This window comes from Eurypyga helias, unplaced genomic scaffold, assembly GCF_000690775.1.
Source record: "Eurypyga helias isolate BGI_N326 unplaced genomic scaffold, ASM69077v1 scaffold43760, whole genome shotgun sequence".
Lineage (NCBI taxonomy): Eukaryota > Metazoa > Chordata > Aves > Eurypygiformes > Eurypygidae > Eurypyga > Eurypyga helias.
This window is the reverse complement of record NW_010225816.1, coordinates 6,926-34,525: the sequence shown is the minus strand read 5'-3', so window position 1 is coordinate 34,525 and position 27,600 is coordinate 6,926. Positions and strand designations below refer to the sequence as shown.

The following is a 27,600-nucleotide window of genomic DNA, read 5'->3' as shown; positions in this document are numbered from 1 at the left end:
ATGAACAGCATCGAAATCCAAAAGCCAGAAAAGCTGGTGAAGAGATCAGAAAAAGCCAAATTGCAGAAGAGTATGGAGATAGGCTTGTGCAGATCCTTTGTCGCCATTCTGGTGAAGATGACTGTGCAGTTGAAGATCACGGATGCTATGTTAATGGTCAGTTGAGGGATGCCCAGTGCAAGTACTAAATAATGACTCCAAATTTTAGTGTGGTTAGCAGAGCAGTTTGGGTACCCATCCATGGTGGAAAATCCTACTTTTGACCGCTGATGAGGTCTGCTTTACTCATCCCATATTCCATAAGAGCCCATACCACACAAGTGTTACTGCCACCTTGTACTCCAGACGAGGAATGGATCCTGACACACAGCTTCTATTGCCACATCATCGTCATGACAGTGGATTAAACTTTAACCACTCCTGTTTTTAAATATTGGGTTACCAACTCAGGGCATAGGCAATTACCTTCTGGTTGCTAGGATAGTCAAAAGTGGAAAATATATTTATTACTATACAGGTGATCTGCTTAAAACAACCTTTATCAAGATCGAAATCTGGCCAGTTCTTGTGAAGGTGAATAATCACATCAGTAGTTTAAAAGTCTTTGAGGATATTCTAAGTTGAATGAATGTGAATTCATCTTTAAGTCACAAATTCATTAGTTAGCTAAGGGTGAGCGTCAAAAAACTTCTAAAGTGCTCAAGATTGAGCAAGAGACAACAGAAACTGGTTGTTCACTGTCTCTTGCTTACAGTGACAAATTGATGTGGCCAATGGTGCTGTTTTTCCAAGCACAGTTAGGTCATATCTACAGAACAAACCCCAAACTTGTAAGCCAAACAATACAATGAACTGCAGCACTTCAAGGAGGATCCAAAAAGGTAAGAGCCTTTGCTTCCACAGATGCTCTTGTGCTTGGGCCCACAGAAATATCTCAGTACTGAGTACTGGAGTACTCAGAAGTTGTCATAATACACCTGAAGTTGTGTGGCCTTTCTTCCTCTTGGGTAAATCAGAGGTACTGATGCTTTACAAGCTTTTAGAAGAGATGTATTTAAAGACTTGTTGAATTAATTTAATTTTCAAACAAAGAAGCGAAGGCGAATGGTCTAGCCGTTTAATAGGTTAATTGCATTGGGGACTTAATATGCCTAAGCAGTTCTGAAAATGCCTTTTTGTCCACCTTAATTCTTGGATGAGAATGGACTCAGAAAATGACAGACACCTATACTCATCTTTGTTACAGGATATTTTGTGTTTCCTTGTTTAATCTGTAATTTGTACATTAATAAACGTAATCTCGTTATACCTTTTCTTTCTGTGTCTTTTTAAAGGTAAACGATTTCTGAGAACTAGATGTAAAACACTTGGGGCTGTATGGCCATACCTTCACGGGTGTCAGCAGAGGGCACTGCTAGAACAAACAATACTGTCAATGGTCTGTGGGGAACACGGGTCTTGGAAGCAGCAGAGTGGTCTAGGTGAGCAGCACCTCAGTATATCCATATGAACAGCACCGTGGATATTTTTTCTACGCAGAAGTGACTCCTTTTATTTGCTAATGCAGAGTGTGGGACGCCTCTGTACCACCCCGTGTTTTATTCAAAATGCCCCCACACAAGGAGAAATCTCCAGCGTGCAACCTGGCATCTATCTGCAACTGAGCAGCTTTCCTTTAGCAAAATTACCCAGGTAGAGCCATGTTACTCAAAGTTATTCTGAGGTTTGGGGTTTTTTTGCCTATTAAAGGATTAATTTACATTGGTAACAATTTTATACCATGATACTGTGAAGCAGCTCAGCTAACTTTATGGGCTTCCCACATTCAGTGCTGACATCAGCAGCAATTCTTGCTCTCAGGCTGTAATTCTGTGAACTATATCATAGCTCTGCCAGAGTTTAAAACATGAGGAATTTGTGCTAAAATGTTCGGCTTAAAAGGGAACATTCTATAGGTTCTTTTTTCTATTAAAGTTGAAGCATTCACTTCAAGTACATTCAGGTTATTGTGCAATTAGTAATACCCAATTATTATATACTAGAAATACTTTATGCAAGTAATAGGTATTTCAGATGGTCACAAGGAAGTGCAAAGCATGATTATGTAAAAATAGGGGCTGAGAAGTGATTAATCAAGTCTGCTGATATATTAATATCCTACAAAACATCATTCTCCAAGTGTCACAGATAAACCACCCTTTGTGTTCCCACTAATCCACCTCACACAGACTGGTCAACCACACCTTTGGTGTGAGGTTGCTGCTGAACAAGGGCTCTGTTATTTCTGTCACCTTGTCAGTGCCAGCACAAGTCAGCAAGTCCTTTTGAAACCAGCGAGGGTGCTAGCAGGTAACGCACAGCACAGGTGGACGTCGGTCAGGAACGGCAGAGGACACCCAGACCAAGGCACATGCACTCCTGATCTCTCCTGCTTCTGTTTTCCATGGCTCTGTGAACGGAGGGAGCAGCTGAGGGCTGTGACGAACAGCAGGCTATCCACAAATTCAAACACCTTCAAAACTGTCCAAGTTACTAAGAAGATTATATTCATGAACTTGGGCTCCAAAGTGCCATAGATATTCCTCAAAATGCCATTTGAAATTTCTCTACTTTGAAAATCTGGTGTTCAAGCATGAAACACTAAACGATGAGAGATCAGAATGCAATTAAAATAATATCAAGTAGTATAAATAGCTCTTCACAAAAGAATTGTAATCTTATTTCCCTAGTATAATTGCATGAAAATTAGCATAATGTTGCTAGATTAAAGGAGACAATATTATTGTAGGAATTGCTTTTTCAGTGAGCTGCAATACACAGAAACCCCCAGATTTGTTTATTCCAGTCCTCTGTAATCAAGCTTGAGCTCTCAGAAGCAGATGAAAAGTAGTTTGAACTGAAAACACTGTGTGAGACAGTGGGCTACTACGTAGCCAGATCTGTAGCTATAACAATCTTGATTCAGGGGTATTCTTACACTCCCATGTGCTGGGAACTTTGCAATCTTTCTTGTACTTACGCTCACAACACACCTGCGAAGACAGAGCGTTATCTGCCTTTTACAAACGGGAAAAGAACAATCACATTATTTACTTAAGAACACGCAGAAGTCCAGCGTGGGGGGAACTGAGTCTAATCTCCTGTATCTCGGGCTAACACTTTAAACACTGGCTGTACCTCGCTGTTGGCAAGCCTTTGATTAATACTTACCTAGATTTCACCTTCTACAACACTTTTTAGTTCTATAATTGTTTTTTATATTTCTTTATCTGAAGGTCGAAATTGCTATTGCTTTGGTATTTGTCATGAGTAAGAAAGTACATTATTTTCTATAGAATCTCAGAGTTCAATAATAATTATCTGATGATTATGCCTGTGGAGAAGACAATAATCACAGAACATGCTGAAGAGGCTGAGAAAGGGACACGAGAAGCTTCAAGCTGAGTTTTTAATGGCCCTTCATTTCAAGTAGCTATTGTGGAAAATCTAACTGCACACAACTGATGTTGTTGCCCACAGCGTGCAGCGCTCAGCCTACAACAGGAATCACAAGTGTTCGGCAGCTCTCGGAATAACAGGCCCAGCTGTGACATGCCGAAGTTGAATTCAAAACAGGAAATTAAGTCCAGGAGCTGAGAGTCTCAGTTCTGCGCAGTAACCCTTGGACAACATACACTTTTACCTTAGCGTGATGCAACAGCAATTCTCTGTGTCTTTTATGCTGGTAATAGACTGAGAAACTTGAGTTACGCCTGAAATTACAGGAGAAAAAGCTGCATCCATGTAATGAAAATAAGAACTCCATTGCACACTTAAGCTACAGCTGATTTGGTGTTACTTTCGAAGTCATGTGCCTAACAGTATGTGTATGAGAAAAACAAGGCACTGAAATGATAAGGGATTTTACTGTTCTGGTTTCTTTCCTGTCACATTCTTCCTGAACTAACATCCAATTCCTGCTCCCCTTCTTGAAACACCAGACCTTGTTTGTTGTGAAACGCAAGAGTTCAGTCCCTCCTCAGTTGCCCCTGAATTCCAAATATACACTTTACCAAGCTGCGGACGACACACAACCCGAGCCAGTAAATGAGGAGTAACATACTGTTGGCTAAGTATTGAGGAAGATTAATTCTTGCTTGCCAAGACCATCAGCAAAGACTTGAGACAAGAATATCCATCTGCTCAGTCTTTCATTAGGCATCATGAGGCCTGCAAATAGGGAACATGCAGGAAAGGGAGTAATACAAATAAGGAGCCTATTTATCCAATTTATGTTTTAATTTATGTAGATTAAAGTCTTCCTCTTTGGAGAGGAAGACACAAATGGGATGTATGATCTCCTTCCAAGATTCTTCTGAGATGTTTTCAAAACAGAATGCTCTCTGCTCCTCCTCCACCCACTCTCTTTGAGGAATATTTGCCTCACAGGTTTTGACTTATCTGATGTCCCAGCCAAGCTTTCATGGCCCTCACCAGGAACATAAAGCAAAGACAATCATCAGGCTTGAATGACTGAGTGCTGTTTGGCATTGTGTTAGCCGGTGGATGAAAAGCTGGACATGACCTGGCAATATGTACTCGCAGACAAGAAGGCCGCTGTATCCTGGGCTGCATCCAAAGCTGCGTGACCAGACGGTCAAGGGAGGTGATCTACCCCCTCTGCTCTGGGGAGACCCCCCCTGCAGTTATGCATCCAGCTCTGGGGCCCCCAACATCAGAAGGACATGGACCTGTTGGAGGGAGTCCAGAGGAGGCCACAAAGATGCTCCGAGGGCTGGAGCCCCTCTGCCATGGGGACAGGCTGGGAGAGTCGGGGTGTTCAGCCTAGAGAAGTGGAGGATTCACGGTTACCTCATAGCACCTTCCAGTACTTAACAGGGGCTTATAAGAAAGATGGGGACAAAATTTTTAGCAGGGCCTGTAGCAATAGGACAAGGAGTAATTGTTTTAAACTAAAAGAGGGTCGGTTCAGACTAGATGCAAGTTAGACATTTTTTACGACGAGGGTGGTGAAGCACTGGCACAGGTTGCCCAGGGAGGTGGTAGATGCCCCATCCCTGGAAACATTCAAGGCCAGGTTGGACAGGGCTGTGAGCAACCTGGTTGAGTTGAAGATGTCCCTGCCCATGGCAGAGGGATTGGAACAGATGACCTTTAAAGGTCCCTTCCAACCCAAACTATTCTATGATTCTATGGGCTACAAGCCACAAAATAATGGCAAGGACAGCTAGTTGCAAGAACACCCCAACAAACCTGGCCCTCTCACCATCTATGCAGTCTGATAATTTCTCTGAGATGGCCAGAACTGTGATTTTCACCTTTGAGAAACTTGTATTTTTCTATCTAAAGGGAGATAAACTTTGAGAAATACCTGAAACCAAGGTTGTATCATTAACAAAGCCTTTCACTGATCATTTATTTGAAGAATCCACAGTGCATCTTACCCCTTGAGATATGAAACAGCCCACATAAAGGGCATCTTCCTTCTGAACTAGACAACTACAGAGGCACAGTGAGGACTCTCATTACAAGCAAGCAATGGTCAGAAATGTGTGTGCTTCAGAACCAGGTAAAGCAACCAGGGAGGCTGTAAACACACAAAGGCAAATACACAGCTTAGAGGCACAGAGCCTTCAGAATACATCTTCATCAGTCTCGGAAATGCTGAGTTGCACACTGCTAGTGTTGTGTCACTCACCAAATGAAGACTACTCATCCACATAAAGAATAGTGCTTTACATAAATATTGGGAAAAGGAGAGAAATTCAGCTTTACTAATGATGGCACTACATAATACAAGGCCTAATCATCAGGTACAGCCTAAAATAGATAGTAAACAGTTAATGCACCAGAGCTCAGCAGAAGGCCAAATAAAGAGCCATTGCCAAATGCTTCTAACTGTTCTATAGAAATGACCTTGTATCAGGACAAGGTTCCCAATAGAGCAGAGTCAGGGAGAATCATAGCCAGCCCACATCTAATGTGAAAGATGAAGACTTCATGTTTCTGCTTCACCAACAGCTACTGCTCACTAAATTCCAGATTTCCAGTCCATGGTCAGGGAACTCTAGTGAAGAAAATTACAACACACAACTAAATGAAGAGCATTTAGTGTGTTCTGTCACTCGGAAGGGTAGGTTTCCCCATCACCCAGTCACTGATCATGAAATTCATCTCTGTTTTCAGTCTCTTGAAAGTGCTTCCCTCTCCCACTGCAGGGACAGTTCTTCCCAGGTCGGCTCATCCATGAACAGGGTCTGGGCTCACGTCAGGCTCACCCTCACAAGCCTTAGATCTTCCTTCTACGAGCAACAACTCAGCCTCCCAGTACAAAGAGTTGTGCCACTGCCTTGACTTCGACTGAGACTCATGCGTTTGTACCACGGATTCAGACCCAGCCTGCTCTCATCCCCTCCTGCCTGCGCTGCTGGGACACGGGGTAACTGCAGCCATTCAGCTGAAGGTTAGGAACAGCTCTGGACTTCCTCCCTTCGGCACATGGTAGGATCATTTGGCTCAGACACAGGCAAGTTTCATTAGCCGTCACGTCAGCCCCTCCGAACTTCCCATGGAGCCCTTTGGGTAGCTGCAGGCTGATGTCGGATCTCACGCATTTCAGACACCAGGCTGGGAGAAACATCTCCAAAATCTTTGCTGCTGTGGTTCTCAAGGCCATAAATTAAGTGCAGTTTTCACTGGTTTTGATATTCCCTCCTGTTCTTTCCTATCCTGTAGCTATGGACACAGTCATTATGCCAGAAAAAACTAGCCTTGAGTTCAGAGATCTGTAATAGACTCCCTGCATAACATTGTCTCTCAGCTTCTCTGAGATCCTCATACATATTTAGGTTCAGTGCCCGAAGGTCTTTATTTAAAACCCACCTATAGTGCGATTCTTTCAAAAAGTATGCCTAGGTGCAAAGACACCATTGAGAACTGATAACCAAGCACCTGTCAGGTAAGTTTCTTTAGACAAAAAATGGAGATCACATGATATCTGCCCTGCTTATTTAGATTACAGACTTTAAAAGGAAAGGGAACATCTTTCCATGAATCTGCCTTCATTTTCTAGCACAAATAAAAACTAAGTTAGCACGACTGCAGTGCAATTTATTACCACTTTAATAATGACAGTCTGGAAGGTTGACAAAAGGGGAAAAAACCCCAAAGAAACAAACCCAAGAATCCTGAATTTCAAGATCAAAATTTCCAAACCTCAAAATTCCATTCCTAAACAGATATTTTCTAGCAGGCTCTTAGCTTTCAGAGAACTAAACAGAGAGAGAGAAAAAAAAAAAGAATCAAAGAGCCTTGGCTCAGCTCCCCCCAGAAAGGGAGAAAAGCCCAAGAGTAAAACGTCTTTTAGATGGCCTTGAAGGCTGACACTGCCACATTCATGCCTCCATTTCTCTCTACGTGCTCAGCATGCACCTTGCTTAGATAGCTCCACTGAGACTGCCAAACTAGGAAGTTAAAAAATGCATCAAACTCCCTTATTGTTCTTGTCATTGCGGTAACTATTTATCTCAGCACCATGTGCTAGGCAAATCATCGTCTGTTCATGCTTTAATCTACCTAATCCAGGATGGAAAAACACTGCCCAGCAAATCTTCATTGTTGGAATGTTATTTATAGCCATCCTTTTTATGAATAAAAGACTTGCTCATAAGTGAGCTGTCAGGTTTCCCATTGTTACTACAGTTCCTGATCCCATGCGACCCTACTATAACAGCAGAGTGGCCATACCCTTCACTTGGGAGCCCGGAGCTGTTGGTAAAGGCAAGCGGCACTTTCTTGGCTCCTTTCTTTCATTCAGCCCTTGCTGGATGACTCGGCTTGCTCAGCGCTGCCAGCATAACGCCACTTCGCTCTGTCCACGCCTTCACGGAGCCGCACAGGCTCAAGCATCCTGCTCTTCCCGCACACAGCCCAGAACGTGGGTTGCATCCCCATGGACAGAGAGGCATTTGGGGAAGGGGAAGAAGTTGCACTTCCTCTCTTGTTCTCCTCAGCTGTATCAAAACCCAGCCCCAGATGAAAAGATGAGAATGTGTCTATAACAGACATGATAGAGCAAAAAGTAGTAGTGTCACTTTTCTGCACACACCTTTTTTTGTTGAACACAAAGCCTGAATTGCCACTGATTCAGACACACAGTATTAAAGTATTCAGACAGGAAAGCAAAGGGGACTGAAAAAAAAAATCTGCATATACTATACTGTAGTAGCAGAAGCAGGAGAGTTAAGAAAAAGCATTGTTTAAAAAAAAAAAAAAACAATAAAAGGAAAAAAAACCCCAAAGCAAAGAAAGAAACAAACAAAAAGTGTGCTCTCAGTGCACTAAGTGCAAAAGGATATGTAAGGTGCTGGTATGCCACCTCGTAAGTGTTTCCTGTTACGGCACACAGGAGTCCCACTTTCCAGGCTCACAAATCTACAGAGTAGCTGGCTCGAGGGTTGCAGGGTAAGGATGGGGGTGAGTGAGTTTGAGTTTTGTTTGTTGTAGTGGGGGTTTTTGAAACAAAACACTAACCTTAACGCACACGTTCAAAGTTAGTCAAATGTCATGTGGGCTGTCAGGGAAAAAAAAAAAGGTATCAGTAAATAAAACCGTACCATTTCAGTAATAGGTTACGAAAGGTGCATAGGTTGCAAAGTATCAGCTATTCGCTGGAGGCTACTTGCTTAGTGTTAGAAAGCCTTACTCCTTTTGCCATTCATTTTGGAGAAATGAATAAGTTTAGGCAAATCAGGAGTAGGGTAAATCTGGAGAAATTACAAAGGGGAGGAGTTCACCTTCCTGGCTATGGCTTTCAGGTCTGTCCAGGACTACTTACTCCAGTATAAAACTGAGAGCAGAAATATGATCACATCCTAAGAAGTCTAATCAATTCTGGTTTCAACACTGAGCCTATTTAAAATAGATAATGGAATTGCTGTTCCTTGTTCTCCTCTCTCTGCACATTCTCAAGACAGAGGCAGTAGGTAAGTCCTTGCCTGCTCTTTCTAACCCATCTCCCAAGGTTACTGTAATTTGTGATTTGTTTCTGAGTATCAGTACATGGAGTGCAGACTCTCTAATTCTACATGACAAATGGAGAATGTTTTATGTATTTCTCTGCCTTTTATTATTTGTAGTAGAATATTGATTATAGACTTTTCTCATGAATGAATGGGGATATTTTTTTCACCTTTAGAGATTCTAGTTGTCTTCCTCTACCAAGAAAAATCAATGAGGTTTGACTTGATCTCTGTAGTTAATTATATATGTAAATTTTAAAAATCAAAACATAATTTCTTTATTCGTAAAGTTCTTACTACTTCAAATAGCTTCTTTTAGTTTTCTACTCATATCACGTTGCCATTTATAAGATGAAATTCTTATGGTTGCCTACTGAGAAAGAAAGAATGTTATGTCTTTGCTGCATCAGGCCAGCAGATCCACCTATTTTTGCACATTGTGCACTATGCTTGTAAGTACACTGTGTACGTAAGTACACTATGCATTTATGATGAATAAATAGCCATCTATAATTAGTATTGAAAAATGCAGAAGGCATTTTTATGCTTCTATTAGATCAGCAATGCTATAACGTTGAATAAATCACCTTTCCTATGTAAATATCACAATACAGCCTCAAAATTAAAGATAAACACTGCAGTTCTTAATAGCAATGAAGGGTCTATTGTTTGCACTAAAATAGACTAGACTGCATTAAGGAAAAAAAAGAGACAATATTATCAGAGGTATCAGAGGGAAGCACTGCACCAAGACCCTCTTAAAGGGACACAGGTCTAAAGCTGATCAAGATTCAGTTGCCAGATTTAAAGTAACAGCGGCCTGAGGTGCTCAGAAAGTGCCTTAAGGAGCACAGCCTGAGCACTGGGGCAATGTGGGTGTTTCCCACTTTTTATTTCTCTGTTCTTAATTAATTCTCCATACCCATGACTCAGTAGCTTGCCATTTCCAGAATCTTACCTGACAGTTCAAATACCTTCCCTCTTCTTTAGCCTGGGTTTTGCAGGTATTCTGTCTCTGGAGGCTTCCCACTTGTACAGGTGAACAGAAACACAGAGAACCTTTGCTCTTCCAAAGTCTACGACTAGTGTTTGCTTGATATTGATTACCGACTGATTAACACTTAGCTAAATTTACTGCTCTATTAAGGGATTTATTACCGGATATTGAAAGACTGTTTAGAAAACCCTTCTGGGCTTTGTTAGATTAGTGTTAATTATTACTGCTTTAACAGATGGAAGTAAGATAGGGAACGCATATTATATTTTTTGTGGCTTTTTTCCTCAACCATGATTATTTCCACTCTCTTCCGTGAGTGCAGAGGCAAACTACACAGTCATTAACACACAAGAAACCTCCTCTCCCCCCTACCTTCCCTTCCAAACCTTTTCCTGAGGTAGGAGCTTCACAGGATACATTGTGCTGAGTTAACGGCTAAGAGGCTTTTTTTTCCAAGAAACCTCAGCGTTTCAGAATCAGCCTAAATTATTTTTGTTTTTTTTTGGAAGGTATCTTTTTTAAAAATAAGGATTCCATTTCTATCTGACCACTCTTCAGAACCAGCTTGTGTGATATCCATTTACCAGCTCATTTAACATACCTTCCCCAGGGTTGTTCTTCAAATCTGGGCAGCTTCATAATTCTCCACACTTAAATAGTCAATATGACTGATTGCTAATCTTCCAAATTGTTTTCAGCCTTGACCCATCTTAATATCATAGCACCTATGTGTTAAAATTATTACTGAGAGTCCTTACAGGGCTTTATAAAGAAGCAAGCTTCATTATCCCCATTCTACAAAAGGGAGACTGAGGCACGTTGGTGCAGCTGCCTGCCCACCAGACCAACCAGATCCTAGCTTGGATCTCTGTCCAGCATCTCATCCATTGACTTATATGGATCCCAGTTAGCATATTCCATTAATAGCTGCATTGATGCACCTCAGATGGCTTGCTTGATTCCTCTGAGACATCAGTGATGCCCTGGTACTGCAGAAGAGAGGCTAAATGTCAGCAATGTTCCAAGAGCGATACTGCAAACCTTTTGAGAGAGAGGTTTTATTAATGGTAGATTCAGTCTAGAGCCATCCAGAGAACAATTATAGAGGACCATAATATATGTCCATCTAGAAGCTTTGTAGTGGGGTTACGGCAACCTCCGTGTGCTACTGAAAATCAATTTGAAGAGGAATGGATTGAACCCCAGTATGTTTTAACCTTTTTCTTTATCACAAGCTAGGACTCAGCCATGAGAATACATTCTCCCACAGTTCATGCTCTAGTGTTCCAAAAGTTTGAGTCATGACAGAACATGATTCCTCAAATCTCCTATATTTCTACTTACACACTTTTAACTTTCACAAACCTAAAATGTACATAACCATGCTGGCACTGACACTGTCAGCATTAATTCTCAGTCTGATGTTTTCTCGGGGTCATTCAAATACAAAGTATACTTGATACCTCTATAAGCATCATAAAAAAATGCTGTAACTTCTTCCATTTCCAGTTCGAATGGTATAGGCTGCACACATAGTGGTATTTCAAACCCATTTCAGATTTGGGATGATGGCGCACTTAGATACACTCTGGGATGGAAAGTTGAACTTTCAGTTAAGAAAGAAGAATAACTGCAATATAAGACTTAGAACACACAAAAAAAGCAGTAAGCTTTAGGCAGTAATCCATAAGTGCTTTAGGAGGTATGAATTGCCTGAATTTCCCCCTCTCCACCCATCTAAACCAACACATGATTAAGCATAACTGACAAGCTATCACTGTCATTATCTCAGAGTAGTTACCTCGACTACTGTTACCAGTGCAGGCAGACTTTTGATCTCGTTAGGATCTTTATGCAGGATACATTGCTTAGGGCTTCTTTCTCTTTCTTCCTTGTAGCCATACAAGCTGCCAAAATAAGATTTAAGGGCTTATCTGTGTCTGCGTACCATCATCCATACATATCAGTGTATGTGAGAAAAAACAAGAGCTCGCGTTTGCCAGGTTGCTGAGTGTGCACTGAGGGCAAGTGACACCCACCGACACTGCTCTGCGTTCTCCCCCCTCCGTGGCTACATAAACTGCACAAGCAGGCTTCAGGCAGCAGAGAATTGTCTGGCTCTGTCATCTGTGCCAGACCAGTAACAGTGCTTAGAACTTAATAGCATTGAAACTCTAAAAAAAGTTTTACTATTTAACTTTCCCATTTAACATAGATCTCTCAGATAAATTTTAGCAAATGAATTCTGTAAGAGGGACTGTTATGGTGAACAGAGGTGTAGCTTTAAATAGGATTGACCACTGTCATATTCAGTGTCATACCTGGCTTACAGTTGGAGGGGGTTTATGGCTGAGAGAAGAATGGACACAGACTGCTTAACCAGGATATCTGAGGATGCAGATCCTGTAATCTCAGATTACACTTATTTCCTTCCACAGTTTATCATGAAGGCATAAAGTGGTAAGGCATTGTTACAATTTCGTTCTTTCTCCTTCTGACACTAAAATTCAGCAAAAGACAGAAAAGCATTTGTGGAAGAGCAGCAGATGTAGATGTGACACTAGAGCCAGAGAGCAGCTCTTCAGTTAGCTTTAACAGCCTGTTTCACTTGGGGGGGCAGAGAACCAAGCCCAGCAAGCAAAGAAATAACACTGTGTATTACCGGAAGACTCCTGAAAAGGAGCTACAAGAGAGTATTAGAGTCATATATGGAATCAATTTTGAAATGTTTTTAACTTCTTACATTTCTGTAGCCTGCCAGGAGTGGCATGCAGATATATCTGTGTTGCACAAATGGATAAATTTGGAATGCCTTGATTCTCTTCACATTAGTCTGCGTGTGAATTTATTCAAGAATATGTGTTGTGCAGACATGTTTTGCTGTAATCTGCACTCGCCTGCATTTTCCTCTTAAAGAATCACATATGTCTGACCACCTCCTCGCATATGAATCCAACTGCCCCTCATCCCCTTGCATGAGTCCTGAACTGCTGGAGTGATTGCAAATAGCATGTGGCGATGACTGACTGGTATCACAGGTGAGATGAACCCTGCTTTCTTTTCCCTGTGCTGTGCCTAAGGCAGCATCCACCTACGTGATGCCTCAAGAGGCACCGAGGTTCTTGAGCAGATGGATTCTTTTCCTAGGCTGATGCATCCAAGGGCATCACAGCTCCAAGTTCAAAAACCATTGTTCACTAGTTTGCAATCTGTTTCTGGTGACACGCAATGAGTGGGCAATTTTCCATGTACGCAGTGGACCCAAGCACTTTATTAATGCTCCATTTAAGGATCAGTCTGACTAGAGCAAGAACACTATATTGTCATCAGTTTGTATTAACTCACTGATTAGCCGACCTCGTGCAGAACTGCAGTGTGCTGCATCACCTCGTCCTTCAGCATCCAAGCCAGGGTGCTTTCCTGCTGCTCTCCCCTTCAGCTCTGAGGGAAGGAAAGGAGCATGGTAGAAGCCATACACAGGAGCCATACATCGGTGACAAATGACGTTACTTCAGCTTAAGAGTTACTCTCTTTTCTACTGTCACAGAAGGTATCAGCATAGGAGTTGGAATTTCCCTTATATGCTGCAAGTTGTGCACTGTGATACTTAAGAAAATGGGACTCAGGGTTTCTCCTAGCTCTTAGAATTAGATTTTGAGGACTGGAAGCAAGAAAAGCATTTTCAGAGGCAGGCACTGCTCTGAAACACCTCTCTTAGCTGTCCAAACCAGCACAAATCTTTCAGACATGCTGCAAGGGTCCGGTTCTCCAGCTGCCTCCACGCGAACAGGCTTTTCTTCCCCGTGCATGGCATTGCAGGAGACACGTTGTTATGTTGCTGAATATTTCTAATGGTCTGCTATTAGATTTTTACTCACATTTCTAGCCACAGGGTCAGTCATCATAAACCCAGCACAAACAACTACAAAAGGACAGTAAAGCCACAAAGTAATTTCTTTGAATTACATTTTAAAATATCTTTAAAAAGGATTTCTGAATTTTATTTGGTGCTGTAAACAAAGCAAGGCAAAATACCCCACAGAAGCATATCACCTTAGGCCTGGATACTAATTTTTTGTTAAAGGCCAGCTTCCTCCTTTGATATAGCAAATTTATGAGGACACATATATGACGGAGGCTACAGCAGTATCACAGGTCACAGCTAAAAAAAATTTCCTCCTCTCCAGCAGAAGGAAGTAGTTTGCAAGTGTTTATAGGGCATATCTAGGTTCCTCCAATCTCTTTGGATTTTTCCTTTAGTTTGTGTGTGTTACAAAGACCTCATCGAGCATGGGATTTATGTATACATGTGCAAATTACAAACACTGTGCTGGAGTCAGAGGTAGTTACTTGTAATGCTTCACTAGTACAACAAAGCTTATTTTCAAGGCTAACTCGGTGTAATATCTTTGAATGTGCATATATATGGATGTGTATCATTAGAAAATTTAAATTTTCCAGGTAAAAGTGAAGAGAGATGAATGATCAGACATGTATTTTTACATGATTAGAGATACACAAATCCAGAGGTAATCATGTGGAACTGATTTTGCCTGTCAAAGTAGTTGATCAGGACTGCCTGAGGATGTGTAATGTATAAATAGACTTATGTATATATGCCCAGATTGTGTTCAGCAATCTCATTAATTAGAAAGGCAGACTTAGATTCCACTTGCTTTTAAGTCGCTTTGTCTTTTGTACTAGAGATAGTAAGTTTCACAAAGCAAGCTAAAAATAGAACACGCCCAAAGCTAAAAATACACTACATGCAAAACTAGCTTTAGCCATTTTCATAGGAAAGGTCAGCCTTTACTCTGCTGCAAACCTGGTGCCTGGAACAGATTGTAGGGGTGGATTTGAAACTGGTGGACAACAGAGCAGTCACGACATTCCGGGCAGCCTGGCCTTTCTGCAGAGCAGGAGTGCCGCGGGAGCAGTCAGCGGTGCGTCTCAGCAAGCAACAAACGGTCAGCGAGGACGTGGCTGAAAGAGGGTGACAAGAGATCTACAGGGACAAACAAAGGAGTCAGTCAGTGAAAGAGAGAGAAGGCATTTTTAAGTAAAAAGCAACAGAGGATATTCTTACTGTCTGAGTACTTGAGGCTGATAGTGGCATAAAGGTCAGCCACACTTCAAAAGACTCAATACAGTTAATAAAAATAGCTAACCATCAACATATAAAATTAATAGATTTCCAACTACTTAGTCAAGAAGGAAAGGGCCTGTTTCAGTTACTCTTTTGTGGGGCTGGACAAATTAAAAGGGCAATTCTCAGCCGGCCTGAACACCAGCTGTCTCACAGCCCTGACTCGCAGGAGATGGGAGCATCCGAGCAGCAGCTCAGCAGGTCCAAGTAGGGCAGTAAGCAGAGAACAAGTAGGACAAAGTAGATTTAGGAACCTTTATGGAATTTGGGCAATCTGACCACGGTCCAAAGAGCTTAAGGGTCTTTTCCTAGATCACACAATAGCACATTGGCAAACTGCTAACACCCTGGCTCCCAGCCAGAAGCACTGTCTTCCATCCAGCTGCGTAAGTGAACAGAAGAGGGAGTTCTCAACTGAGGATTTTTTTGCCTCAACTCTCCAAGCTATGCTTGATAGCTAAAACAATTGAAAACATTTACAATTAAATGAAAACAATACGTAATTGTATTGTTTTCCAGCTATTCTGGTGCCAAGAAACAGCGTTGGTCAGGAAACCAGTTGTAAATTTGACAAGGAAGAAACAGAGATAAGTAGGACTGCTTGCTTGCCAAGAGAGACTCCCTAAATTTAACTGTCTTGAACTTTGTGAAGGAAGAGAAGGCCTTCAGCCCAGTTCAGCCCTACTCTAAATTAAAATCCAGTAAAGCCAAGGTGACACCTATGATATGGTGCATCACCACTTATATCCATAACACAATTAAAAGCCAGATGTAGTTGATAATACAGCAATTGTAAGTCCAGATGTGTACGTATACTGAACTATATTACTTCCAATGGTGACAACAATGCAAATGTCTCTAATGTCAATTAGGCAAGGAGCTTGTGGAAATCCCGGCTAGTATCTAACACTATGCTGAGTGAAGTATGGATGCTCATGGTGTAACTTATGCGTACCAGGAAGGTGTGGGAGCAAGCTGTGAAACCCTCCGGGGCAGCTCATGTCACAGCAATGGTTTCAGCACCTTAGCTACAATAACAAACAAAAAACTGCAAAACACCAAATAAATCTTTCTGAGCAATAAGATAAACAAATGGGGGAGCTGAGTTCGATCGAAAGGGCAGTCAGGTGAGAGGACTGCAGGATGGGAACGGATGCCTACTGAGTCCCTGTAAGAAAGGGACTTCAGAGGAACAGAGACGCAAGACAGTCAAGTAGAAATGGTGGAAAGGTGAAGGGCATGTTGTCAAGAGATGGGACAAAGGATGGGTGAAGCAAGAACAGGAATTACAGATTCTGAAGGAACTATTTGAATACTGTAAACACCAGGGAGGGAAAAGAATTGTTTAGGGTGGTTCAGTGATATTTCTAGGAGTGATGGGATGCAGATAAGCAAGTGGAAAATGTAAGCTATTAAACAGGAAACATTTCCTGACAGTGAAGGCTAATAGACTGTGGAAAAGTCTCCTAAGGGAAGTAGCAGGAGCCGATCAGACAATTAAAACTAGACTAGACAGCATACCTTAGGGCATAATCATGCCTAAGACCACAGACAACTGACTAGATGTGACAAGTATCTTTCCTTCTTGCTTCAGAAATAAAGTCACCCTCACCTCCCAAAAGGACCATGGTAAATGCAAGTTCCCGATACATTTGGAGGAATCACACCTGACTCAAGTAAAACCCTAATGCAAATTTTCCTTGTAAGTGACACAGGGTATGGCAGTTTGGTTCATCCTGAGCAGTATCTACACAAAAGAGCCTGTTCTCTACTGTTATATTACTACCAACCAACAAAAAAAAATCTAATTCACAATAAACATTAATTCATTGTTTGCTCAGGCATTCTGCAGTGTTTAATCAGTGCATTGTTCAAGGTTTAACAGCTTTAAGGACCTTTTTCTTATGAATTGCTGAATTTATATCCTGTTCAACTTGACTAATAACATCCAACTTTCTAAACTACAAGTGTGATAAGTACTTGATAGAAAACCACTTGATCTTTGTTAGTTTGTAGACATTAAGACCATGCAGAAAGCTTGCAAAACTTCAACACTAGTTATTTGGTGTACATTGCATTCGGCAGGAGAAGGAAGAACACTCACAACTGTAGATGTAAGGCAGCAGTAGCCACCTGAGGGCTGGATTCTTTTTAATTTAATTTTTTTAACCTTTCTCTCCCCATCATCTTGATGTGCATGCTGAAAGATTTTTGATGAGCTGATGTGTCGATCTACTAAGACGTGATTGAAACCCACAAGCTTATTTGAGAGAACCTGCCAAACACCTATCAGCTGGTAGAGTGGGTGGTTGCTTTGTTTGAGAAGGGTTGGACTCCGACTCAGCAATGGAAGGCTCCATAACCCATTTCCATTTCACTCCTCTGGAACAGAGGCACTGTATCAGGACCACTGACAGCACAATTTGGTGGTATTTACCTTCTCTCAGTGCTTCCTGTGGTTGCCCTTGATTTTCATTGTTCTACAAAGCTCCACAGCCTTGCACCCAGTGAACAATAAACTCGCTGCACTTAGTCCTAATTGTGAATCATATTGACTGTAAAATTTGATTTGCATTACAGTAATGCTTTGATGTCTAAGTCATGTTCACACTCCCATTGTGCAAGGTACTATACAAACCCAGAACAGTAGACCTTGTTCCAAGAATTTACAGTAAACAGTCCAGAATCCCTCAACCAACCTTGATTTCTCACCTGACAACTTTCTGTTCTGGTTTAGCTACATCCCAAAGGGTTTCAGACTAAATCTTTGCAGGTAACTATCCTCTCATGCCCCAGAGATGCTACCGCCTTTCACGCTGTATGTCCAGGTTATTCTCGCAGCGCAGCATTTTTTCCTCCTGAAGTTTCGTGCACATATAACTTCCAAAGACAGACCCCTCCCAATCGCGGGGTGCTGGTGCAGCAGTTGTTAAAGCGCACACTGACCGCTGGGCTAGAGCAGTTGCCAAAAATACATCTGCAGTCATTCATCCGTGCAAACACTAACATGTAGGGAACAAAACCAAGCATTGTGGAGGTTGGCTTACCCGGTGTTTGCTAGGCATTTATTGATTAAAATATCGATTAAGGCACTTGGTGACATCCTGTGTTTGGAACTTCTGGTTCTGCCATTACCCAGGGGAGATGGGAAATTGCTGAGCGCCGCTGGAGGTCTGGCCGCTCTCTTGTGTACACAGGCCTGAAAAAATGCAACAATCAATTTTAGAAATGGCAGGTCCTAAAGCTAAGTTTTGTGTGTGTTTAGAAGCATGTCAAAAAATAATAAAAAACAAACTTATGGAAACCAACTTTTTATAATTACGTAGTATTAATGGAACAACAGTGTAGGAATCCCTACAGTTCTCACAACATGAACGTAGCAATGTTGTTTACTTTTCTTCTCAGTATCACTGAACATCTGCTAAACTAGAAAGTGAGTCAACATTATTTATAATTTTCAGCATAAATATATTTGTTATGAGAGGTAAACTAAAACAGTGAACTTTTTCAAGGTTATATTAATTACCACAAGCTCCCCCAAGTCTCCCTCCATTGTTACGGCTAGCCACATTTTGTAGGAAGGTCCTATTTATAATTTCTACTAAATCCTTAATAGATGGATGGTATCGCTACTGATATGAGAATAAAGGTGTTAAAAGCAGTTATGAGCCTTCCAGCAGATGTGTTATAAGAGATCACAAATTATGGCAATTAGCAATCTAATGACAGGACTCCTCCATAACAATCCCTAAAAATTGATTAACCAGTTATTAAAATGTCTGTAATATACTACACACAGGCAAAGAGAAACTATAGTATTAATCGTAATTGTAAGTGGTTTTGAATTAAAGTTAAATGGCCAAAGAGAACCATTCCTATTAAAGTCCATGTTAACTTCATAACTGACACGAACGGCCGTTGGAACATGCTGAGATAAACAACAGTCCCTACTTTCCTGACTAGATCAACACATACTTAAGTTAAGCTCACTTCCTCTGAATTCCATGCTGCTTCTGACAATGAAAAAGTAAGATTAAGATGTCCTACTGAAAAATTTTGTAGCCATCTGTGAGGAATCACCACTGGGTTACAATAAAGATCCTTCATGTCTTTTGGGAAATGAGATCCTTCATTTCTTAAACGTCCTTAGTGCACCAAGTAACCTTCAAATTAGTTCCTGGAATGGAGTGAGATAAGTCATGTGACATAATGTGACTTTACAAGTGTATGAAAGGATGGCAAGTAACTGATAAAAGGAGATTTATTTTAATACCACATATATGCAGATGTGCAACGTTTGCCTGAAGAAGTTGCTGAAGCAAATTAGTTAGAAAACCAAAAACCAAATTAGTTAGAACTGCAACTTATCCGGAGTTCTAATATTCCTGCTAGCACATGTTTTTGGAGGGAATATTAACAAGTGTAAACCGATTCGTTCAAGACCAGGAGGAGATCTAGGGAGGGCAGAGCTACCTACTGCAGGTTTTTATGCTTTCTTCTGAATTATTTGGTATGAGAACCCAGCTGGACCTGCTGGATGGGGTGCACCATTCTGCAAAGAAATCTTTATCAAATAAAGGTTTCTTTACAGCTGAAGCGCTCACCTCTTAGCAGCCATTGCTCTTCAGGTTTAAGAAATGAAACAATTCACTCAAATAAAACTGTGCAGACAAAACAAAGACGTTGTCAAAACTGTGTGCTCCGTCATCACTCCCTGAGGATCACAAGCCCCAAATCCATTTCACGTCTGCCTCATGGGGGGACAGTTGGTATGGCTTTTCATTCATATAATTTTGAATATCTGAGGGTTTGGATTTTTTTTTTTTTCAGTTGGAGGCCACTGGTGCTATCAGTCACAGAAGTATGAACAGCCACATTGTAAAGGTACTGCCAAACAATTTATTTTTCCCACCACGTTAGTGCTTGGACTCCTCTGTTTTGCAAAGGGCCTATTGATAGGAATAATGCAAAAAGTCTCACACCTCAGCATTTAATGCTGCATGACCTGTTATATATAAATGTAAGTTCTAAACAGAATACCTAAAAAAGGGTGTTTAGAAGATAGCAGTGTTTGTGCTAACTATTAATTTTGTTTCAACCAAGAATAATTCTACAAATAAAAAAATAACTCTACATGTGCTCCAGAGGTAATCACCCCAGCAAGTTGGGTATAAACAGCTATTTAAATTCTTAAGGGCAGTTATGAAAAATCCTAATGTTATACCTATAACTGCACCTTTTGTTTTACCAGCAATACCCACCCCAGTTGCTATTCCCTTGATCATCCCTGTGTCCTGCCCCGCCCAGCCTGGAACCGATTGTGCAGGAAAGGACATTTCACCACCATCACCAGTTTTTAAAGTTTTCTTTATAGGTTCCAAGTTTCTATAGTTTAGCCAACCTCAGCACTAGTTCACTTTCTATTTCACAACCATCTGCATGTGCATATTCTCCTGTTAAGCCTAAGAGAGTATTTTTGAAGCATATTAATATTTTTTAAACTACAAAAAATGACACATGAAGAAAGTTCCTTTATTAAATTCCAACATCCAAAGATTTTCTTTCAAAGTTATGTCCAATTTTCCAAGAGAGAATATATTGACTGTTGGGTGGTTTGGCTTTATCAAAGATTTGCAGTCTACAGAAATAAATTATTTTCTTCATCCTCTAATAGATCCTCGACAATGGTATCAAACAGACATCACTTGCAAAGGAAACAAACAGTCACCTATCAATATTGTCACTAAACATGTCGCTTATGACAACAGCCTTAAGCCACTGAATTTTGAAGGATATGATGTGAAAGGGTCTTCAAAATGGAACATAGAAAACAATGGACATACAGGCAAGTACTGCCAAATATGTTATTTGGGATTTATTTCTGCCTTCACTTAGAACCATCCATGAACTTCTTCCATATCCCGGGCAAGGTGTCACTACCGCTACTTAAAAGTAAAGAATCAAAAATAATATAGCACCCTTATATTTCAGAAGCAAAACTTTCAGAGCTTCTCTAAGACATAGTTTTCAAGGAACTTTGAGGGAATTAGCTAGATTTTGAATTCTGGATGTGGTCCTTGAGCGTCTCAGCAGAAATTGGTCTGGTGCATGTGCAGAAACAGAGCTTGAAATGTCTAAGGAACCTTTCAGTTAGGTCAGGGCAATTCCAAGCCCAAGGTCAGGCTGGGTGGAGAGTGGATAGGGAGCAGCCCTGAGGAGAAGGATTTGGGGGCACAGCGGGATGAAAATACTGGACAGGAGCCAGCAGTGTGCGCTGGCAGCCCAGAAAGCCAACCGTATCCTGGGCTGTATCCAGAGCAGCGTGGCCAGGCAGGCGAGGGAGGGGATTCTGCCCCTCTGCTCTGCTCTGGTGAGACCCCACCTGGAGTGCTGCGTCCAGTTGTGGGGCCCCCAATATCCAAAGGATATTGACCACTTGGAGCGAGTCCAGAGGAGGGCACGGAGATGCTCCGAGGCCTGGAGCCCCTCTGCTGTGGGGACAGGCTGGGAGAGTTGGGCTTGTTCAGGCTGCAGGAGACAAGGCAACAGAGACAAGGAAGCTGGGGGGGACATTTTTACAAGGGCAGGGAGTGACAGGACAAGGGGTGACGGGTTTAAATTGAAAGCAGGGAGGGTTTGATTAGATATCAGGAAGAAGTTCTTCCCGGAGAGGGTGGTGAAGCACTGGAACTGGTTGCCCCGAGAAGCTGCGGATGTCCCATCCCTGGGAGTGTCCAAGGCCAGGCTGGATGAGGCTTGGAGCAACCTGGTCTAGTGCAAGGTGTCCCTGCCCATGGCAGGGGGTTGGAACTGGATGGGCTTTAAGGTCCCTTCCAACCCAAACCTGTCTGCAATTCTGTAAGTGAAACAACAACCTCCAGGACTAGGAGGTGGGTGAGTATATGGATTTAGGACAACAGTTTTGGCAAGGGTATATAATTTCTGCTGCATGCTCATATGCCTTTTATTTCTGGGCTTGCCCTTTCTGATGCTTGCTTCTGCACGAAGAAGAATTCTGCTGAAGAACATGATCTGGGAAAGCCATTCAACCAGTGGCTTACGGTGTGTGTGTCTTAGCAGTTTGTTAAATAATGAGCTGAAATCTTCTCAGACTTCATCCTGTTTTCTCTGCACACGGAAGTTATCTAATGTGAGTGGGTTGATCAGCTACTTACTGATTCAGTAAACAGTGAATCAGTGAACAGCAAATCAGTAAACAGTGAAAGAGTCAATAAATAGGTATTTAGCCCTGTTTCACTTCCTCCACTTCTCTTCACTAAGGGCAATACTAGTGGTGATGCTCCAACAATATTATGCTAAATTACTTTAACATTAAAAATAAATCTGTTGTACTTTTAAAAAAAAATATCTATAGGTGTTCTTAAAATCTTAGATGGGGTGTTTTAACTGCCAAATCCCTAAAACGGAAAATTGCAAGTAGCAAATATTTTCATGACTTAAAATGTTTTCATTACTTAAATGTAAAATGTAGATTAAATGTAATTTTCATTACTTTAAAAAAAATGTAAATATATACTGGTTTCAAACATCAGTATTATGACAGACCATAAGAAAAAGACATTTTCACTTTTCACCAGTATATTTTGCTTTCCCATTACAGAATGATATTCTAGAATCTCAGTATTACAGTCGCTGTGCATAGAAATACCTTTTACACAAAAATTAGCATTCATAAGGACTGGTCAGAACTCTCATCCTTCCCAACCACACAAAAGGATTAAGTTTTCAGTCTGGGCTTTTCAAATTTCTTCCTTCTGAGGGCAACCAATTCCCATGCTACAATGAGTACAACAGTGGAACTGTTATTGCTTACATTACAGCTGCAATTAGAAGCTCTACGTGAGATTAGACTATCATTACGTTCGATGCTGTGCAGATAGCAAAGGTCAGTGTCTTAAAGGTCCTACAATCTAAATAAACAAAGCCAACCACGATATGTCACTGATCCATTTACAGATAAAAAACTCAAATAACTGAACGACTCACACAAGCTTCCAGTCCATTTGGAATTCAGGACAGAAATAAAATCTCTGGGGCTTCAATCCAGGTCAAAAAAATCTTTCCTAAGGAAAGAAAAGTACTGTGCTTAATATAGGGGTCTTAAGTAAATTTTAAAAATATATCCCAAGTGTCTCAAGCACAGAAAGTGATGGTGATTTAGAGGTAGAAAAATATCTCCTAAGAAAATTTTGGTTTGCTGTTAGCAACAGATCCAGCATCACATTAAACAGATATAATGATTTTGATACTTAGGCTTACGTTGCAACACTAAATTAAAACAGAGTATCTTTAAACTCTGCCTAAACCAAATGTTACAGTGCAGACCAGGAGACTAAAAAATGCTTAAAACCCAAATAAACTGTGACCAAGTTTGCTTTTAAGAATACTTTGAGGGTGTTCACTTAGACAAAAAAATGAAGGAATATAGGGTCTTCTGAAAGGTGTAAGTAGCATAACTACTGCAGTTATAATGGCAGTGAACAAATCCCTATGGTGCAATCAAGGAAAAACAGTCTACTACCCTGCTTTCTTCAAAATGGAATTAACTGATGATATTCCAAAGGCCATATCAGTGGATGTCATAAAATTATATAAAACCCTTACCCCAGAACAATCCAAAGGAGCGCTCTGTCCTTTTCCTCCATTTTAGGAAGGCAAACAAGTACCATCAAACTAACTTTGTTTGTTATTATTTATTCGGCTGCAGTAATGGGTAGCTCACCCCCCCCTCAATGAGGCTCTACACAAGTCATTCAAGTTCACAGAGCAAATCCTAGGTAGAAATGGGAACAGGAGCTCCAAGTGCTGTGCCACTGAAGGATGCCCAAATGCTGTTGCATATTACTGGAAAGTAGGCTATGATGTTTCTCCTTTTCATCTCAAATTAATCTCAGCTAGCATTTTGTAAGGGTTCAGCTTCTGCAGAGTTGAACTTCTGGAATGCTCAGTATGAAAACCCAAGCCAGAACTTAACGATAAATTTGAATCTCAAGAACATGTACATCCTTACTCTCACATACTATTAATGTATGATCTGATTATTATCTTATTTAAAACAAATTATTTGTTTTCCCCAGTTAAAGTAACATTAAGCACATTCCCTAAAATTGGAGGTGGAGCGCTGGGAAGAAAATACAAGGCGGTAGAATTTCATTTGCACTGGGGAGTACAAGGTGTGCAGCAATACCTTCCTGGGTCGGAGCACAGCATAGATGGAGAAAAACAAGCCATGGAGGTAGGTGAGACTGTTGATTATGGCTTTTACTCAAGAACTCTGGCTTTTTAAGATGCAGTTGCACAAAAATTATTGGCTAGTTCTGTTATGAAACAACTGTGGAAATAAAGAACTGAGGACACGTTGCTTGCTAACCAGCACACAAAGGAAAACACGCTAGTTTTGCATAGCAAAGGCACAGGACAGACAACAAATTTGGAAATATATAGCCTTTTGTGAGGAGAAACATTTCAAAGTCTATACAGTCTGATGGCACACTCAGACTGCTTATTGAGATCATATATTCATTTCTGGGAGTGCAACCGCGAATTGACCTATGCAACCAAAAAAACCTCTCTTCAAGTCAAGGCAAGTCGCCAGGGCTGACACTCACGGAAGGCAACCGCCCCCCTTTCAAACCATGATGTACAGATCTGCCTGGTTCAATGCACAGGCTGAAAACTGAGGGCTGCAGCAGCCCACAGAACGCTTCTCCTTCTGGGGAGAGGTATGAAACGGTACCATCACTGCTGAGTGATGTTTCAAATTATAGCCCACTTATTGCACAGCTCCTGCCTCAGGTCAAGGGCCTCGAGCTGCCCGTGAGCAATAGAGCAGCTCCGGCCCCGCTGCAGCGGAAGCGCAGAGAAGCAGCCAGGCTGCGCTGACACCAACGAACCGTACAGCCAAAGGAACGGATAACTGCCCTTGACTATTGTGTTACAGCTTCATGTCGTCCACATAAGAGAAGACGTTTCAGATATAACAGAAGCCAAGAAAAACGCAGATGGTGTGGCTGTGTTAGCATTTTTTATAAAGGTAGGTAGCCAAAATTTTAATTGCCCGTCTCAAACCTACCAGCAATTTGACTGCATGATCCATTGCATTAATGTTACAGCAGTCCAAGACCGAAGCCTCCCTATCCTCTGCAGGCATTCAGTGCCAGCACTTAGCCCCTCCCCCCTTTTCTATATTCTGCTTGCTGATATCTTTTAGCCTTGTGGTTCTTTTCTGGTTTATTCACAATTGATTTAAAGCAACGAGTTGTTGAGAAATGCATGATTTGGAACGAAAATATTTCTGTTTCAGGTTGAAGAAGAAAATAAAAACTATGTAACTCTAATAAATGAATTAGAGAATGTCAAATACAAAGGTAAGACACTTGGTCAAAACGCAATGTGTATTTATTTTGAGCACATGTACTACCACGTAGTTCATGGTCCAATCCTGTTCTAATTACTGTAGTGTTGCTTGAAAGTCAAAGCCAAAAGATAAGCAAGCACTCAGCAACACAGGTGGGAGACAATCTAGTTCTCCATATTTGCAGTGAAGAACACCCCCAGTCCCAGGATGAGTATTCCTGCTCCTGCAGGAGGAAGCAAAGAGAGAAGAACACCACAGGGAGTGCTAACACAAGAGCTGTGCGCAACTTGCGCTCTGCGGGGTCCTGCAGTCGGGGGTTTCACGAGCAGTGCCGGGCGGCTGCCCCAGCCGGCGTGGGAGGTGTGCGTGGGGCGAGGCTTTACCCAGCCACGAGCAGCAGCCCCATGAGCAGAGGAGTGAGAGCAATCCCTGCAGCCAGGCTTGTTACACGCAGTATTTCCACGTGGTTTGTCTAGGGCAAACAGCGCAGATGGAGCCTTTGCCTCTGAGCTCTTTACTCCCACCTGAGGAAGACCTTGGAAGGTACTATCGGTACGAGGGCTCCCTCACCACTCCCGACTGCCATGAGGGTGTCATCTGGACGATATTTGAGAAGCCCATTGAACTCAGTATTACTCAGGTGAGTAACCGAGGGACAGGTCTGCTTACGGTTATTTTGCTGCCTGCTCACTCACACACCTTAACACAGACTTGTTGTTGCCCAGAGCAGCTGTGGATGCCCCATCCCTGGAAGTGTCCAAGGCCAGGCTGGATGAGGCTTGGAGCAACCTGGTCTAGTGGAAGGTGTCCCTGCCTATGGCAGGGGGGTTGGAACTGGATGGGCTTTAAGGTCCCTTCCAGCCCAAACCAGTCTGTGATTCTGTGACTTCTTGTCTGCTCCACTGCTTTGTTCCCATGACACACACACTTGCTTGGCATTAGCCTAAGCACAATCCCCAGTGCCAGTTTTTGACCCCATTAAATCATCTCTCAAAAAATGGCAGGAAAGGGGAAGGAAGGGGAAATGACAATGTGAAAAGAAATCAAAAAAAAAAACCCCAGGTAAGCATCTAGCTCAGCATTTCGTCAGCAGCACTTCCACTGTGGTCATCTGCTCACCCCCAGATTTCACTCCTTTCCTCCTATTGTCACAAGCATTTGGATACCAGAACAGGATACTCCAAAATCCAAACTTCAGGTCTATCAGCATCAGCTTTAAGCAACCCATTTTTGTCCTACAGAGAGGAATAGGAGATTGAATCATGACTGCCTCCAAACTGCAGAATGTTCAGCTGACAGAGTACATGATGACAACATTCGGATGTCCTGGAGCGGCCTCTCAGCAATACCACTAGTCAGCACAGCCTGGCTGAGAGCCAGCAGCTCTATTTTAGCTCCTCACCTGCAGCGTACTCACAATCACTTCAGCTACAGGGCAATGCTCAGGCACACACAAGTCAGCACAGCACAGTACACAGGAGCGAGCATCTGCCTGCTCTGGGCCAGCATCACACTGCAAGCAGTTAGAAATTTGAAGCAAGGAAAGAAATCCTAGTCCTCTTTGTGTCACTGTGATGAGATGGACAAGGACAGGAGTGTGTGCGTCAAGAGGACTGGTGTAACCAGGTCCTTGAGCTGGACAAAGCGTTTGGCTCACACATAAAGGAAGTCCCTATGATTTCCAAGGCTAAAAGTCGTCATCTGTTGGTGACCTCTGGCAGTAGCCTCCATCACGTTGTTTCCTGCAAGTTTTAATACCATTCACTTTGAAAAAGGGGTGAGACACTGCAGATTCATAATATCACAATTTCCAATGTTCCATGGAAAAAGGATTTAATGATCTATTTTTTTTTTTCTTCTATGTATACAGATTTCTCAATTTTCAACAGTCCACTTCAATGGGAAAAACTCAACTTACATGGTCGAAAACTTCCGGCCTGTTCAGTTTCTGAACGAGCGAAAGGTGTACTGGTCCAGTGCCAGCATCCTCCTGCCAACCACTGGGGTTCTGATGTTGGTCACGCTTCTTACGTACATCCTGAGTTCTCTTTTCCAGTGA

At 41.9% G+C, this 27,600-nt stretch overlaps 1 protein-coding gene across 1 annotated transcript; it reads left to right on the top strand.

Annotated features, from left to right (window-relative positions):
* Positions 1-27,600, top strand: LOC104508941 (carbonic anhydrase 4-like). The gene is made up of 9 exons (XM_010150714.1): positions 1-156; positions 3,276-3,309; positions 19,994-20,047; positions 20,838-21,008; positions 24,262-24,419; positions 25,125-25,217; positions 25,488-25,551; positions 26,018-26,181; positions 27,412-27,600. Exons 1-9 carry the CDS (start codon positions 1-3, stop codon positions 27,598-27,600), a joined length of 1,083 nt encoding a protein of 360 aa, XP_010149016.1.

Bases quoted from the DNA above. Each gene is read 5' to 3' on its own strand.
- LOC104508941 (XM_010150714.1), top strand. From the start codon at position 1: ATGAACAGCATCGAAATCCAAAAGCCAGAAAAGCTGGTGAAGAGATCA. The intron at 20,048-20,837 runs GTACTGCCAAAC...ATCCTCTAATAG, and splicing joins TGAACAGCCACATTGTAAAG to ATCCTCGACAATGGTATCAA. The intron at 21,009-24,261 runs GCAAGTACTGCC...TGTTTTCCCCAG, and splicing joins AGAAAACAATGGACATACAG to TTAAAGTAACATTAAGCACA.